Source organism: Acipenser ruthenus, chromosome 41, assembly GCF_902713425.1.
Source record: "Acipenser ruthenus chromosome 41, fAciRut3.2 maternal haplotype, whole genome shotgun sequence".
NCBI classification, from domain to species: domain Eukaryota; kingdom Metazoa; phylum Chordata; class Actinopteri; order Acipenseriformes; family Acipenseridae; genus Acipenser; species Acipenser ruthenus.
In genome coordinates this window covers 3,767,560-3,785,351 of record NC_081229.1, presented here as the reverse complement: position 1 = coordinate 3,785,351, position 17,792 = coordinate 3,767,560, and the positions used below count along the sequence as shown (strand labels likewise).

Here is a 17,792-nt window from a genome sequence, read left to right as displayed (position 1 = left end):
ACAAATGGTTTGAGGCGCCTGACAGAGACAATCCTCTGATCACAATCGAGTTAAGCATGTGAGGGATGAACTTGATTGACGTATACGTCATCACAATCCTCTGTGTACCTCCCTGCATAATGACTGAATGGATTAACAGCCCTCAAAGCACCTGCACAATTGCAATGATGCATCCATGCTGAAATCAGGGCACATATTAGGTCAAGGCCCTAATAATCATGTATTGTATTGCATTAAAATAATAAAAAAAACAAACACACAAGATCTGTCTTTATACTGCACATACTTCAGTGGTTCAGTGCACACAAACATTTATTTTATTTTATTTACACAATGCGTTGGCCACCTGGTCTCGTCTTACAAAGAAACCACACAAACACATTAGAGGATCATTTTCATAACTCTATTCAAAACTCCCCGGTTTAAAGATCACTTAAGTTTAAGAAGTCCGTGCACACCACAGTGACTTGGTAAATGCTGTTGGGTTACAGGTTTGGGTTATCAGATTATCACAGGTAAATACCAATTATTTAAATACTCTGGGTGAATTCATACCTAGACATTGTCATGGTAACAGTTTCGTGCTAAAACTAACAAGCAGTCGGAGGGGATTTTTTTTTTCTTTTAACAATGTAATCCTATCTAAGATAGGGTGGGCTGATATGACGCTTTCTGCTCACCGCTGCTGTTCATATTTTGCAGACTGAAGATCATTGGAGTCTCCAGCAGAGGGTGCTATTTTATTTTGACAGCAGAGTAGACGGTAGACTCCTCCACAGACAGAGGGCGCTGTTGTCTCTTTGTCTGACCGAGGTTTATGGAGGCGTACTGAACCTCAACTTCTTCCTGCTACACAGAACAAACAATTAAACGCAAAAACAATTGCCGTAGTCAGACTCTGTATTCATCAAGAATTGTGCATTACACATCATAATAAACTACAATATTAGTAACCGTCTTTCCTCGGGGTGCTACACTAACTCTTAATATAAATGGTTTTGCCTTTTTTCTCTTAATATTCTTTGGTTCTTTAGATTATATATGTCTAAAAGACAATGCTGTAGATCAAAAGGTGCTGTTCTGGGATATAATCACTTTGTGCAACCAAGGCATGTGATCTAGGTACCAGGTACCAGGATGCAGCTGTTTAATTATATTGTTATATTCAAAATATTCGCACATCCTGAAACAACTTTAAAAAAAAGAACACAGAACTAAATGATTCTCCGCACAAAAAAAAGAGTGATGAGTAACAATATTGGTAGCACTCAGAAGGAGTAAGAAAATGGTTAGCACACCCCATGACCTCTTACACTAGCAACATTATCACTGGCCTGTCTTTAAAAAGGGTGCTAATGAGTAAGTGTATCTCATACCTGTGTAGCAGTGCCTGTCATTGCCTGACCAGTCACTACAGACACCGGGGGAGAAAAGTCACCGTTTGGAGCTGTAGACAGAACAGAAATCACAATTACAAGATCAAATGAAAAAAGCCGACAAAACCATCTGTACTTTCACTGGAGTAGCTATATCTGAATTATCCTGGAAGAGGACAGTATAATCGACTTCATTTTGGCCTGTGATACATATGTACATACATTGTCTCAATTGTCACAGCTAGCTAGAAATTGTATAGTTATATACGGTCAGTTTTTCTAAAATATAATGTTCATTAAAGTGCTAACATAATTAAAGTAAATCTTACATAATATTTAACATAACGTTTGATACAAGTCTGCCCAGATACACAGATGTTAAAATCCATTTGAATTTTGTGGGCTAAAGCTTCTGAGTCCAGTACTCTCCTTAGACACACAGACTGGCTGAATGGTAAAATCCCTTACCTGAATTATCAGTGAGCTTTTGCTCCAACCTAAAACAATATCAAAAGAAGTTAGATGATTAGTAAAGTTGATATAAGACACTGGCTATCTGTCTGTCCGTAATATTTTATTTTACCCCCAATTTGTCCCCAGTTTAAAATGTCCAATTCTTTTTTTCCCCTCACCGCAGAAATTCCCCACACAGCTCAGGAGAACTGAATGTTCAGTGGGTGTCCTCCGATCCCACGACCGAGCCAGCTTCCTCTTCTACACCCAGGAACTCGAGAGCGGATGTCAGCCAACTACCGGCCTCTGGAGGACAAAGGCCAGCCCTGCAGGTGTCCGCCCGAGCTCACTGGGTGCCTGGCCAGCAGGGTGCGCTGTCGAGCGATGAGACTTATCACAATAACCAGAGATCTTGATTTCAATCTTCACACAGAAAGCATACCTGCGAGATCTCTTCCTCCTGTACAGGTACAGCCACACTGAAGTCAGCAGCACCATCACAATAAGAACCAGTGCCACCACGATCACTGCTTTCAAAGCATCACTCAATCCACCTTTTCCGTCAGTCTCTGAGTCATCTAAAAAAAATAAGAAAATAATCATTTTAGAATCCTAATCTAAAAAAAAAAATTGAAAAAGAGTATATTGTATATTTTTTCAGATTTTCTTATTGTTTCCTTCACTTCTTGTGCAGATAATTGTAATTGTATTCATTTAGACTGTAATTGCTCTTACCCTATGCATATTCATTGATATACAGTGTATAACATAAACAGTAGACACTAATATTAATGTTATAAGTAGAAATTCTTTGTGTCACATTAAGATTAGCTATACAGTTACATTTTCTGTACTTCACTATATATGAAGGTCAGAATGTCAAAAAAGCCCATTTGGAGTCTATACAATATATATATATATATATCTATATATATATCTATATATATATATATATATATATATATATATATATATATATATATATAGATATATATATATATATATATAGATATATATATATATATATATAGATATATATATATATATATTACTGCAGTATCTAGCCAGGAGGGCTTTACAGTGCTAAAAGTGCTAAGGAGGCTGTGTGGTCCAGTGGTTAAAGAAAAGGGCTTATAACCACGAGGTCCCCAGTTCAACTCCCACCTTAACCACTGATTCATTGCGTGACCCTAGGCAAGTCACTTAACCTCCTTGTGCTCCGTCTTTCAGGTGAAACGTAATTCTAAGTGACTCGGCATCTGGTGCATAGTTCACACACCCTAGTCTCTGTAAGTCACCTTGGATAAAGATGTCTGCTAAATAAACAAATAATAATAAAGAAACAAGTAAAACTCCATTCACATATTGGTTAAGTCCAACCTCACTTTTATTCAGTCCTGTCGCCTGTGTTGTATCTTTCGGATATTTGTTCTCATTGTTCTTCCGTCCAGTCTTTGACCCAAAGTCCAGACAATACTCTGAGAATTGAAAGGGGTCATCCACAGACGCACAGATCCACTTCCCTTCATCATCAGTGGTCACTTTCTGTATAGTTATTAAGTTCCTTGTCTGTCTAATGCCATGTAAATCACTAACTGGTTTTCCATTGAAGGTCCATTTCAAGTTCTTTATCTGCTTTCCGCCAGCACAGGAGGAGCAAGATAATGTGACACCTTCTGCCTCTTTGCCTGATCTGATCTCGATCTGAACATTGTGATAGCACCCTGTAGAACAGAGATAAAGGAATGACAATGGGTATTATTTAGAATATGTTATTGAGAGTATTAGATTATGGGGATATGTACTGTTTGTTACATTTTTACATGTATCTTGAGAGCAATTAGAATGTACTTTACCATGATATTAACAGCTACATTTGCTTACCTAATGACATCTAGGTATAAATACCACATATTCAATTGTCATTAAACAGTGTGGAGTAGTGGTTAGTGCTCTGGACTCTTGACCGGAGGGTCGTGGGTTCAATCCCCGTGGAGGACACTGCTGCTGTACCCTTGAGCAAGGTACTTTACCTAGATTGCTCCGGTAAAAACCCAGCTGTATAAATGGGTAATTGTATGTAAAAATAATGTGTAAAAAATAATGTAATTAAATGTAAAAAATAATGTGATATCTTGTAACAATTGTAAGTCGCCCTGGATAAGGGCGTCTGCTAAGAAATAAATAATAATAATATTCATTGTCATTTTGTTTTACTCTATACTATTTTGTACAAATTGTTTATACATGTCATAGTCATCAACTTTGTCGTCATATTTTGAATTTACAGCCTTCACAGGGAGTGTGCTACTGACACGCTTGCTTTTATTTTGTAGAACGAAAGAAATAAATAATTATTACCCTTCAAAATAACCTAGCTGGAAGAATTATTTGCATACCACATCATTACCACCTATGGCAACTTTACAATGGATTTGAAACAGTTATTACACAGTAGACTTGATTTAGAAAGAAAGAAAGAGGGTTAATGTACCTGCAGTAACCTCTAGTTCATAACGCTGTACAATTGTTTTTGAATCTGCACAGGTATAGGTCCCAGAATCACTCATGACAGAATCACTCAAAACCAGAGCATGCTCTCCAGCTCTCGGATCTCCTCTCAGTGTTAAGCGCTTCTTAAACCTCTGTACTGTTGTCTTGTTTCCATGCATATCGATGGTGTAAATGATCTTCATAGAGCTCTCCTCGGCACACTTGCAGTGTTTGGGGAACCATATCCATCTCACAGGCAGTGCTGTCGCATTACATTTAAAATCCACCTCCGTTTCTGGCGAAACTGTTATATTTTTGACTGCAAATGAAAAAATAATAATTTTCAGCAACTCAATATTGTCCACTCTTTGTTGCTTCCCAGTAAAGTGATTGTATCTAACATAAACAGTAACCCGTGGCAGCCACAAAGTACAACATAAAATCATTTTAAAGTTCAGAAACAATACACAACAATTTATACAGTATATATCCTCATCCTAAATGATATAGATAAAGTTAACCCATGACACAAGTTCAGATTTAACACAGAGCAGAACAGGAGAGTACAAATGGAAGCTGAGTAAAAGTAAGATTTATATCAGCCTGTATTCTACAGCTCCTCATACTATATATATATATCAGCAATTGTTTCGTATTCAACACCAACCTGCTAGGAGGTGCTGAGGGATACCTTATAATGTACATTATTATTATTAATTCGTCTTTAGCAGGCGTCTTAATCCAAAGCGACTTACAGAGACAGGGGGCAGAGTCACTTACAATAGGACCTCGGTTTTACATCTCATCTGAAGGACGAGCAGAAGGAGGTTAAGTGATTTGCTCGGGGTCACACACACACAGTGAGTCAGTGGCTGAGCTGGGATTGAACTGGAAACCTCCTGGTAACAAGCCCCTTTCTTTAAACACTGGACCACCAAGAGTCATAACTGTGCTTTGTGGTCAATTTCTTGAACCACTGATTGCTGATGATACACCATGCATTTCATTTATCTATTTAGTCAGACAGACAGACAGACAGACAGACAGACAGACAGACCCCCTTACCTGTGTTGCTGCTCAGGGTGAGCCACGGCAGTACAGTTAGAGCCAGCAGGGTCCTCATGGTGCACAGTTATCCCCCAGAGTCCTCTTGACAGACACACTGAGAGCTATGAGACTGAAAGAAAGCAGGGAGGACAGCTATACTGTGGAAAGGGGAAGTCTGTGGTTTAACAACAGTCACTAAAAATAAGACTCATGATGAGATTGCTTTCATATGACACGATTGCTGAAATATTTCCAATACAAAATGGACTATATATATATATATATATATATATATATATATATATATATATATATATATATACACACACACACTTCTACATGGAACAAAGGATGTATGTGTTATGAATAAAATATTGATATACCAAACTGCCAGTTAATTCTGATTATAACTGGCTTAGGATATATTTAATATACATTTAAAGCTCTATCCATATATACAAAAAAAAAAACATTTTCATATTGAACTCTAATATTGAATACCATACGAACATCGACCAGTTATTGTATGGAAGTTAGAGAGAGGACCAGTTTTGGTTGGTGCTCCCTCTCTTGTTCTGGCACCGCCAACCGCTGACCCTGAGAACCAATTTTCAACCTAATAACCCCCATCCCCTGAACCAACCCCCATCTCCGGTCCACATAGGATTTGACACATATGGAATAAACCTACAGCAGTGTGCAAATGTACTAGAACACCCGACTGCTTCTGTAGTTTTGGTTTGTGTGCAGATGAAATGAAACCACTGGAATTGAAAATCTTGGAACATTGTCAAAATAGGAAAATTAGTACCGGTAATTGTCTAATTTAATTGATGACTTTAATAGGCCACACGTGCAATTCATTTAAAATAGTAAGAGAAAAGGAACACAGAGCCACAAATGGTAAAATGCACAAAACTTTATAGAAGTGGTTTTAGATGCCTAATTAAAGCACAAAGCGGTCTAACATTTTCACACATGTGCCTATTGTTTTGATATCACTGATTACTGACTCAAAATTGAAATTCTCACACCCAGAGCTTTTCAAGCAGGTAGGTATATAAAGGAAATAAATGACAAATCTTGAGGTGTTCTAACACATTTGCAAACTACTGTAAGAATACGGCATTAGACAAGTTAATGTCAGCAAATATTCCTGACTGCAGGTTCGTAATAGGAAAACAATGAAATGTTCCATTTTCGGACGCACATTTCCCATCTTACAGAGTCTTACCCTATTTTTTTTTTTTTAAAATCTCAAACATACAGCTAAGGTGGTGTTTTGTTTTGTTAGTGGTGTTTTCTTTGGAGATTCACTCAGTAGGTGGGGTCTTGGAATACAGTCCAGGTTTGTAAAGAGATTACTCATGAGTTCACTGCTTCAAATTGTTGGTGGCAGAAGCTTAGTGGAACTGCATACTTCTGTCAAGTATACTGTTTATACAGAAAAGGCATTTTAGTCCTTTGTTTCAGCTACAAATTGCTGCCAAGTCAGAATTGTGCACACATGATCGAGACGTAAGGCACCACAATCCTCTGATCACAATCCAGTTAAGCATATCTGGGATGAACTTGATTGACACAGTTGTCATCACAATCCTCCCTGCACAGTTGAAATATTAATGACTGAATGGACGAACATCCCTCAAGGCCTCTGACGGAGCAATGCTGCATCAATCCTGAGATCAGAGCAAATATTAGGTCATGGTCCTAATAATCATTCATTGTATTGCATTACAATAATAAAAACACGCAGTTCAGAGCACACAAACATTTATTTTATTTACACAATGCGTTGGCCATCTGGTCTTGTCTTACAAAGAAACCACACAAACACATTAGAGGATCATTTTCATAACTCTATTCAAAACTCCCCGGTTTAAAGATCACTTAAGTTTAAGAAGTCCGTGCACACCACAGTGACTTGGTAAATGCTGTTGGGTTACAGGTTTGGGTTATCAGATTATCACAGGTAAATACCAATTATTTAAATACTCTGGGTGAATTCATACCTGCACGTTGTCATGGTAACAGTTTCATACTATAAGACTAACAAGCAGTTCATTCTATAGGGTGATGCAGAACTTTTGGCCAGAGCTGTAGGCTGGGCTCATATGAAGTGGCTGCATGTTGCGCACCACTGCTGTCTCCAGCAGAGGGCGCTATTGTACTCTGAGATCACAGTAGATTGCAGACTCCCTTACAGTCAGGGAGGTATACTGACCCTCATCTTCATCCTGTTACACAGAAAAGAAATATTAAACACAAGTCCTGAAACGATCTCCAGTTGCCGTAGTCAGACTCTGTATTCATCAATACCATTACCCATCATAATAAAATATAATATTAATAAACCCCTGTCCAAAGGAGGTGCTAAATTAGATCTTATTATCAATGGCACACCTTTTTATATTTTAACATTCTTTGGTTGATATGGCTCTGTGTTCAGAAGGGCAGTTTCGGCCAGTTCAGGCTTTTCAGCTCAAGTTTTACCTGTCTCAGGTACCATTCTTACCTTTAAGAGAAGCAGGACTACGCTTACCAGAATGCATTGGGTTGTGAGTTGAAAAGACCTGAACTACCCCAAACTGTCCCGCTGAACACGGAGACATATGGTCACCTTAATTACACTTCAATTTGAAATATGCAGCTATTTCAAAGACAATGCCATTGAGCAGTGGATCTCAACCCTGGTCCTGGGGCCCCATGGGTCTTCTGGTTTCCATTCCAACTGAGCTCTCAATTACTTAATTTGAACGGATCATTTGCTTAATTAGACATAAACCAGAAGACACAGGGGTCCCCAGGACCAGGGTTGGGAAGCCCTGCCATAGATCAAAAAGTTGCTGTTGCCTTCTGGGATATAATCAATCAGTGGTTTAACATTGCTTTCAAATGTGGGAGGGACAGTGTCTGTAGCTGGAGCATATATTATTTATTTCTTAGCAGATGCCCTTATCCAGGGCGACTTACAATTGCTATAAGATAACACATTATTTTTCCACATTATTTTTACATACAATTACCCATTTATACAGTTGGGTTTTTACTGGAGCAATCTAAGTAAAGTACCTTGCTCAAGAGTACAGCAGCAGTGTGAACCCAGCTGGGATTGAACCCACGACCCTCTGGTCCAGATAATCGTGGGTTCAATCCCAGCTGGGTTGACACTGCTGAGTCCAGAGCCCTAACCACAACTCCACACTGCTGCCATATAGTAATGAAATTTAAAATGAACGCTTATTTCATTCCCACTGTTCCAATAGAACATATTTTGTATAGCACTGAGACCACAGACATCGGAAATGGTATCGCGATTGAGAAACATCACAAGGAAAAGAAAGAAAAAAAAAGCTTGTAGAAACACTTTTTTATGATGGGCTCTGCTTTCTCCTCCTTGTTTCAGATCACCCATAATGCACTGCGAGCCAACACTGCCTCAGTTGATTGCTGTTTCCGCTGGGTCCTAGCGGAGACTAAATTGACTAGTGATTATATGACTAAATTATTGCGAAATAGAAGTTTGAGTACTTCTGTAATGTGAGGAGGACATTTCCCCATCATTGGAAAAGTGAGTGGGCCACGTCCCCCTGTAAATAACACCTAGGTAATCATTTTAGGTGTTGTAGTTCAAACTCACGCCAATGGCTGAGTGGCAACCAAGCTATGTGATCTAAACACCAGGTACCAGGATGCAGCTGTTTCTTTATATATTCAAAATATTTGTCTATCCTGAATTAACTTTAAAAATAAAGAAATAAAGAAATGATTCTCCACACAATAAAAGAAACCCATTACCTCATGCTCTAGCAACATTATCACTGGCACCGTCTTTAAAAGGGTGCTAATGCGTAAGTGTACCTCATACCTGTGTAGCAGTGCCTGTCACTGCCTGACCATTCCCTACAGACACCGGGGGAGAAATGTCACGGTTTGGAGCTGTAGACAGAACAGAAATCACAATTACAAGATCAAATGAAAAAAATGTAGCAGACATGTAGTTTTACTGGAATAACTATGGTATCTGAATTATCCTGGAAGACGACAGTATATTAGACTTCATTTTGCCCTGTGATGCATGTGTACATACACTGTCTCAATTGTCTCAGCCAGCTAAATATTGCATATTTGTGTACGGTCAGTTTTTCTAAAATATAAATGTTCATTAAAATACATAGAGCTAACATAAACCTTACTTAATATGTATTACCATAATTCCCTATATCAAAGATGAACACAATATGGTAACCATGTTTTGCCTATTTATTTTGTTTGCAGCTATTATCAGAGAGATTGTATTGAATGCTCCTAGAAGATATTTCAGTGCTACATTTCAACTTCCCCTCATTCTGTTTCAAGATATTGCATGAAGGAATGCAGTCGATAGTGACAACAACACAGACCCAGGAAAAGCAGTGATCAGAATGAAATCCATTTTCATTTGGAATGTTTTACGTTCTCTATTTTCATTTCATTCTTTTAGTTCTTACATCTTACATTTTTAAAATCCCTTTGAATTTTCTGTTCTCCAGTCCCTGAGTCCACTACCCACCTTAGTTTGAGACAGACAGACTGGCACAACGGTAAAACCCCTTACCTGAATTAACAGTGAGATTTTGGTTCAACCTAAAACAGGATCAAAAGAAGTTAGAATGTTATTAAATCTTAGATAAGACACTAGCTATCTGTCTGTATAATTTTCTTTTTTTTTAGAGTCCCCAATTATTATTTTTTCCCTCATCGCAGCATGTCGGTTTTGACTTTCTAACCCACAGCACTCGGAATCCCCCATGAAAACTGACGACTTAGCAGAACCAAGACGCGAACCTGCGCTCCTCTGATTGGATGACTCACCTTGCACACCATGCGGACGTGTTTTTATCAGGTGAGTCACCTGGGACACTTGATATTATTGTTATTATTTTAAATTCTATTTAACCTTTGAAACATGTGACTGTTGATCTGCTAGCTAGATTTTGTAACAAGATTTTCTTTCTAAAAGCTGACCACCAATTTTAGTTATTATTTTTTATTTTATTTTTATTATTTAGTTATTACACTTGTAAGCATGTATCACAATCCTCACACAGAAACTAAAGCATACCTGTGAGATCTCTTCCTCCTGTACAGCCACACTGAAGTCACAGATGCCACCACAATAAGAACCACTACCGCCAGTATCACTGCTTTCAAAGGATCAGTCAATCCGCCTTTTCCGTCAATCTCCGAGTCATCTAAAAAAAGAAGAAAAAAGAAAAAAAAAGAAGAAAAAAAATCTAAAAACAGAGCTTTCGTCACTCCTTGTGCAGATAATGTTAATTTTATTTATTTAGACTACAATTTCTCTTAACCAATATTAATTGATATACAGTATAACATAAACAGTAGACACTGATATTACACAGCCAAGTAGAATGTGTTTGTGTCAGACAGTTTGTATCACATGGAAATTAAGTGACATTAAGATTAGCGATACAATTAAATTTTTCATATGTAAAAATTTCTAGCAGAACTGACTCAGTCTTTCAAGTTAAGTCCATCCTCACTTTTATTCAGTCCTGTCGCCTGTGTTGTATCTTTCGGATATTTGTTCTCATTCTTCTTCCGTCCAGTCTTTGACCCCAAGTCCAGGCAATACTCTGAGAATTGAGAGGGGTCATCCACAGACGCACAGATCCACTTCCCTTCATCATCAGCGGTCACATTCTGTATAATTACTACTGAATTCCTTATATATCTAATGCCAGGTAAATCACTAACTGGCTTTCCATTGAAGGTCCAGTTGAAGTTCTTTATCTGCTTTCTGCGAGCACAGGAGGAGCAAGATAATATGACATGTTCTGTCCTTGAACGTGATCTGTTCTTGATCTGAACATTGTGATAGCACCCTGTAGAACAGAGATAAAGGAATGACAATGGGTATTATTTAGAATAGGTTATTGAGAGTATTAGATTATGGGGATATGTACTGCTTGTTACATTTTTACATGTATCTTGAGAGCACAAGAAGTTATTCCACATACTGTAAATCAGCAATTAGAATGTACTTTACGAACAGCTAATTTGCCTACCTTGTGACAGCGAGGTCTTAAATACCACTTATGCAATTGTCAATACCACCTATGGCAACTTAACAATGGATTTGAAACAGTTATTGCACAGTGGTCTTGATTTAGAAAGAAAGAAAGAAAGAAAGAAAGAAAGAAAGAAAGAAAGAAAGAAAGAAGGTTAATGTACCTGCAGTAACCTCTAGTTCATAACGCTGTATACGTTTTTTTGAATCTGCACAGGTATAGGTCCCAGAATCGCTCATGACAGAATCACTCAAAACCAGAGCATGCTCTCCAGCTCTCAGATCTCCTCTCAGTGTTAAGCGCTTCTTAAACCTCTGTACTGATGTCTTGTTTCCATGCTTATCGATGGTGTAAATGACCTTCGTAGAGCTCTCCCCGGCACACTTGCAGTGTTTGGGGAACCACATCCATCTCACAGGCAGTGCTGTCGCATTACAGTTAAAATCCACCTCCACTTCTGGTGGAACTGTTATATTTTTTACTGCAAATGAAAAAAAATGTACAGCAATTCAATACTGTCCACCCTTTATGCTTACCAGTAAAGTGATTGTATCTAACATAAACAGTAATCATTAGGTACAACATAAAAACATAAAATATTCAGAAACAAGTTCAGAAACAACACATATATATCAACCTGCATTATTATTATTAATTAGTCTCAAAGCGACTTACAGAGACTGGGGGCAGAGTCACTTACAATAGGACCTCGGTTTTACATCTCATCTGAAGGACGAGCAGAAGGAGGTTAAGTGATTTGCTCGGGGTCACACACAGTGAGTCAGTGGCTGAGCTGGGATTGAACTGGAAACCCCCTTCTTTAACCACTAGACCACCAAGCGTCATAACTGTGCTTTGTGGTCAATTTCTTGAACCACTGATTGCTGATGATACGCCATGCATTTCATCTATCCATTTAAACAGGCAGACAGACAGACAAACCCTCTTACCTGTGGTGCTGCTCAGGGTGAGCCATGGCAGTACAGTTAGAGCCAGCAGGGTCCTCATGGAGCACAGTTATCCCCCAGAGTCCTCTTGACAGGCACACTGAGAGCTATGAGACTGAAAGAAAGCAGGGAGGACAGCTATACTGTGGAAAGGGGAAGTCTGTGGTTTAACAACCGTCACTAAAAATAAGACTCATGATGAGATTGCTTTCATGTGACACGATTGCTGAAATATTTTCCAATGCAAAATGAACTGTCAAATTATGTTAAAATTATGATATGATTCTGAAAGCAAAGCGATTTTTTATTTGTAATTTCATATATATCCACTTCTACGTCAAGCATCGGATTTGTCTGTTATGAAAAAAATATTGATTGACCAAACTCTCAATTAATAATGATTATAACTGGCTCAGGTTAATATAAAGTTATATGTTCATTTAAAGCTCTATACATCTCTACTCCTTTCTTAATAACTCCAAAATTGAATTTAATACGAACATCGGCCAGTTATTGTATGGAAGTTAGAGAGAGGACCAATTTTGGTTTGTGCTCCATCTCTTGTTCTGGCACCCCAACCCCATACCTTGAAAACCAGTTTCCTACCTAATAACCCCCATCACCTGAACTAACCCCCATCTCCACTTCTCCCTATTTTTTGAAGTTCCGTGCTCTTCCTGTAACCCCCTCCCAAATCACCAACATTCAGAATGAGCACAAGTGGGCCTATGTAGGATTTGACGCACATACGCACACATATCAAACATACAGCTGGAACTGAAAATCAAATTTAAAAAATAAACAAAATATAGGCAAATCAGTACGCCAAGTGGTTTGTCAGGATTTTTTTTAATATTTAAGGCAGTGTGGGAAAATAAAACCAACCAGAAAGTATTTAAAACAAATACCCTTTGAATATTTAGACACGTATGTTCTGTAGGAATGATATTTACGCAGGTTGGCGAGCGTGCTTCCTCAAAGCCCTTTAACAAACGCCGGAAACACCAAGGAATGGGAAAACGTGTGTCTTTATTTCCTCCACAGTTTACTGCAAGTAAAAATCTCATCACGTCCGTGAATGTGCCACGCTAGAGTTTAAGGTAAATAACCACGCATTATCTATGTGCAGCCAGTATCATACACACTATTGTGAATTGCATAATGCGCTAGTGGGCACGCCCACATTGCAGTCTATTTACTGAGAAGTTGGTGAGCCTGTTTGTGAGGAAATCGAAAGTAGATTTTTCTCTGTGTAAAAAAAAATGAATACATAAAAATGGCTGCTGGTGGTATAAGTTCTTCGGGGCTTCTCAGCGATCTAAGTTGTCCTATTTGTCTCGAACTTTTTAAAAATCCTGTTTCTCTGCCTTGCGACCACAACTACTGCGCGCCGTGTATTCGCCAGTATTCCAACCGCACTGACAGTTCGGTCTCCTGTCCCGAATGCGGACAGGAGTTCACGGAGAAAAAAAACTTCAAACCCAACCGACTGCTCGCCAATATTGTAGAGAGCTTCAAACAGCTAAAGTTAAAGAAAGGAAGAAAGGGACAGTCTCGAGGTGCGCAGGACGAGTTTTACAGCCCGCAACCCCGCGAGGAGGTGAAGCTCTGCAGAGATGAGGAAGTGCGTCCTAAACCAAACAAGCCATTGCAAGCAGCGAACTCGCTTTCCAACAAGGTAAGTATATATACCAAAAAAAACTAGCTATAGTTTACTCGATTTAGAGTTTTGAATATGTAAACACAAGCTGTCACGTGCTTTAATAATGACCTGGACACCCCCTGCCTACTATTCTGTCCCAGGCCTTTCAATACAAACAGAGCCTGTGCCAAAATTTGAGATGGTGTTTGTTTTCGGTAGTTGGCACTTGTATTATTTGGTTGTAGACCAGACTCTCTTAGTTGTGACACACATATTTCTGTAGGGGTTGTTTTTGTTTGTTTGTTTGTTTTTTGCTCAGAAAGACAGAGCTGCAGGCTTGAAGCACCTCACAGAGCGCTGGCAGAAACTGACTCGGGTCTGGAACGAGCAGAGGGAACATATCACAGAGACCAAGGCAAGTGCATTTCAGCCTCATCACATCAGCACTTGGGATCTATATAGACCATACACATACCTGCATTCTACCCTGAGAACAGCTTCATATCCAAGTGCACTGAAACTTGGTAGGGACATTCCTAAATAGAAGTCAATGAGACTATTAGAATCTGGGGATATGTGGTGGAGCTCTGTCTGTACAAGAGTCATGCCTTTAGCTAGAGAACAGCCTAACTAGTTGTAAGGATACAGCCACCACCAGTACATATAAACTGCACTATCCAGCAGTAAGTTCTTTTTAGTGTAGTAAATTGCTGTAAAATGCTAGAAGCTGCTGTGTGTTAAACAACAGGCAGACATTGCTGCCCCATTGTTTTCTATGGAGGTCAGCAATGGAGTTGTTACTCTGACAGAAAATATTACACTAATTAATGACGCCTGTTCTAAAACCACTGCTTACTGATTAAACGCTTTGCTCTCAGCCTCTTTCAGTATACGTAACAAAAGTTGTGGTATAATAGTCACAGTGACATTTTAGTGTGTTATCTCCTGTAAACTGCAGTTTACACTTTGACACAGCAGGGGGCGTAGCAGTGATGTTGAAATTCTTTTTTCGGTATCCTAGTGTCAGCTGCACGAACTGAAAACCGAGATTCGAGCCCAGTTTGACCAGTTGCACCAGTTTCTGTACACTGATGAGAAGGAGCAGATCAGAAGACTACAAGAGGAAGCCAAGTGGGCTCTTGAATCTATGGAACAGCAGCTTCTGCTCATCACCCAGGAGAAAGATCTCATAGAGATGGAAATGACCATGCTCCAAAACGAGGACTCTGAGAAGACAAAAGTGGGTATTGTCTCCATTTTTACTGCCAGACATTTTTGTAGTGTCATTAAAGATTATATTATACAGCTTTTACCTATTGAAACTGCGTTAGTTCTATTTGTAGCTGTATATTGAGAACCAGTCCTCCAACTATAGTGAAACTATACATACAGTGTTTATCTGGCAGCAGTGTGGAGTAGTGGTTAGGGCTCTGGACTCTTGACCGGAGGGTCGTGGGTTCAATCCCAGGTGGGGGACACTGCTGCTGTACCCTTGAGCAAGGTACTTTACCTAGATTGTTCCAGTAAAAAAAAAAAAAACTGTATAAATGGGTAATTGAATGTATAAATAACGCGATATCTTGTAACAAATGTAAGTCGCCCTGGATAAGGGCACCTGCTAAGAAATAAATAATAATAATAATCTGTATTTTTTAAAAAAAGTCACCGATACTGCTCCATATTAATTTTGTAATTCAATTTTATTTTATTTTTTTTATGTAGGAGAGACTCACACTCAACAGTTGTAAGAGGTAAGTCACCTTTCTTTCTTTCTTTCTTTCTTTCTTTCTTTCTTTCTTTCTTTCTATTCTGTCCCACAAGTGCAGCGGTACCCAAATACCCCACATCCAGCCTGCATGTATTTTTATCGTATTTGTATTTCAGTCCCATTAACAGGATGTTCCATATGAGGAGGCGATGTATTCTTTGACAATAAGAAGGAACTGCATCCCTCTTACCTGCAGGTCAAATAATGATGAGGAGATTCCAGAGCTGATCTGCCATGAGCTGAGACATGGAGCTCACCGGGGACCCCTGCAGTACGCAGCGTGGAAGCGCATGTGGAGTGTCATAGATACAGGTGTGGAAGAGGCACACTTTATCCAATTGTGATGAAACATTATTTAGTACATTTTTCTGAGAATCAATTTGTGGGGATATATGAAGGCGTCTCTGTTCTTTACATACTGTTGATATGCAGCATTAACCTTTTTGTTGTAGCTCTAATTTTGAATTTAGATCTCTGGTGGGGGATGTATGTTTCAGATATACTTTTTTCTCTTTTGTTACAGTCCCTGCTCCTCTCACCTTAGACCCTGTCTCTGCTCACCCTTCCCTCCTGCTCTCTGCAGACCAGACCTCAGTAGAAGACTCTCCCAGGCTCCCAAGCTCAGCACTCAGTCCCAAGAGCTTTGAGCCCTGCCTAGACCTGCTGTCTTTGCAGGGATTCGCCACTGGGAGACACTATTGGGAGGTTAGGGTCCCGAGCAGAGAAGGGTGGGCAGTGGGCATCGCCAGTGAGTCTGTGCAGAGAAAGGGCAATCTCCCACTTACTCCGCAGAATGGTTTCTGGGCCATGTGGCTCACAAACGGCAATGAATTTTGGATCCCAGATGCTTCTCCTGTCCGACCAGCGCTAGGTAATAGGGCACGAGTCGTTGGGGTCTATCTGGATAAGGAATGTGGTCAGGTGTCCTTCTACAATGCTGAGAACATGGAACACATCCATACTTTGGTGGATACATTTCCCAAGAAAGTGTATCCTTATTTCAGCCTTGGAGTAGCCCAAGTTGGCTTTCTGGGCGACAGTGGGGTTTTGAAGATTCACCACATGCAAGTATAATGAAGAAATACCCAGAACTTTCTGAAAAGATGTACAAATGTGGCCTGAAGCATTGAAGCATTCCTAAGCATTCTCAGCTGTGTTTTATGTGTTGCACACATAGTTTATGCGTGGATTTATTACGCTGTTGATGTCATTTAAGATGCATGTTGTATATATGTAAATAATAATTATAATAGTAATATAAATCTATCCAATCATTATTTGCTTCTGATTGCTTTTCCCAATCCCATACATCCATAGCCTATGAACTATAGTATCTGCATCAAATTCTATCTCTCACACATTAAGCCATTAAAAGCATAAACCAACATTTTTGTCGACTTGACTATTATTATAGTTTTAGTTGAACATTTATGATTCTATATATGTTGCTACTGTATATGTAGCCGTTGTTTCCCCCGTTTCCAAATAGGAGAAAGTATTTTTGTATTTTTATTTATCAGTCCCAATAACAGGATGTTCCATATGAGGAGGTCAGGTGTTATTAGCTATAGGAAGTGGGTGTCTCAGTGTATTGTGGGATGCCTTGTGAAGGCCAGGGTAATGATACAGGGTGCCTGCAGGTAAGCATGGGATGGGGTTGAGTGAAAAGAAACTACAGTGAGGTAAACATGATGGGCATTCACCCCAAAACATATTTGCTTAATTGTTTTGTTGTTACGTTTGAATGCCAGCTCTTACGAATGCTGGTATTTAAAGGGGTATGCTAACCAAACTTAATGAGCAGGCCAGACATCCTGAACAGACATTCTAGTCGAACTAAATAAGGTTTAAGCAGTCTACATCAAATACATGTATCAAATCAGCAGTAAATGATTACATTATTATTATTATTAGGCCTATTGTTACTTTAAAATTTGTACTACTTCTTGATACAGAAGCTGGTTTTCAGTCCCATAACTCAAGCCTGTTCAC

General features: G+C 39.1%; 3 protein-coding genes across 4 annotated transcripts; 1 reads left to right on the top strand and 2 right to left on the bottom strand.

The window, feature by feature from the left end:
- Positions 1-280: 280 nt before the first annotated feature.
- LOC117964996 (uncharacterized) lies at positions 281-5,607 on the bottom strand. 2 transcript variants are annotated; one of them, XM_059010857.1, is made up of 7 exons: positions 5,388-5,607; positions 4,324-4,641; positions 3,215-3,553; positions 2,272-2,407; positions 1,845-1,873; positions 1,377-1,447; positions 281-849 (listed from the first exon to the last, which is right to left on the bottom strand). In XM_059010857.1, exons 1-7 carry the CDS (start codon positions 5,443-5,445, stop codon positions 736-738), a joined length of 1,065 nt encoding a protein of 354 aa, XP_058866840.1. In that variant the 5' UTR covers positions 5,446-5,607; the 3' UTR covers positions 281-735. The 2 variants fall into 2 exon arrangements, with proteins under 2 accessions (XP_058866840.1, XP_058866841.1); XM_059010858.1 differs by having other exon boundaries at positions 281-846.
- Positions 5,608-7,125: 1,518 nt separating this feature from the next.
- On the bottom strand, positions 7,126-12,660 carry LOC117971193 (uncharacterized). The gene is made up of 7 exons (XM_059010856.1): positions 12,394-12,660; positions 11,607-11,924; positions 10,916-11,257; positions 10,474-10,603; positions 9,967-9,995; positions 9,238-9,308; positions 7,126-7,606 (listed from the first exon to the last, which is right to left on the bottom strand). Exons 1-7 carry the CDS (start codon positions 12,449-12,451, stop codon positions 7,532-7,534), a joined length of 1,023 nt encoding a protein of 340 aa, XP_058866839.1. The 5' UTR covers positions 12,452-12,660; the 3' UTR covers positions 7,126-7,531.
- Positions 12,661-13,300: 640 nt separating this feature from the next.
- Positions 13,301-17,185, top strand: LOC117433667 (zinc-binding protein A33-like). The gene is made up of 6 exons (XM_034056069.3): positions 13,301-14,068; positions 14,352-14,447; positions 15,054-15,272; positions 15,755-15,783; positions 15,997-16,112; positions 16,324-17,185. The coding sequence occupies exons 1-6, from the start codon at positions 13,667-13,669 to the stop codon at positions 16,872-16,874; spliced, it is 1,413 nt and encodes a 470-aa protein (XP_033911960.3). The 5' UTR covers positions 13,301-13,666; the 3' UTR covers positions 16,875-17,185.
- The last annotated feature ends 607 nt before the right edge of the window (positions 17,186-17,792 follow it).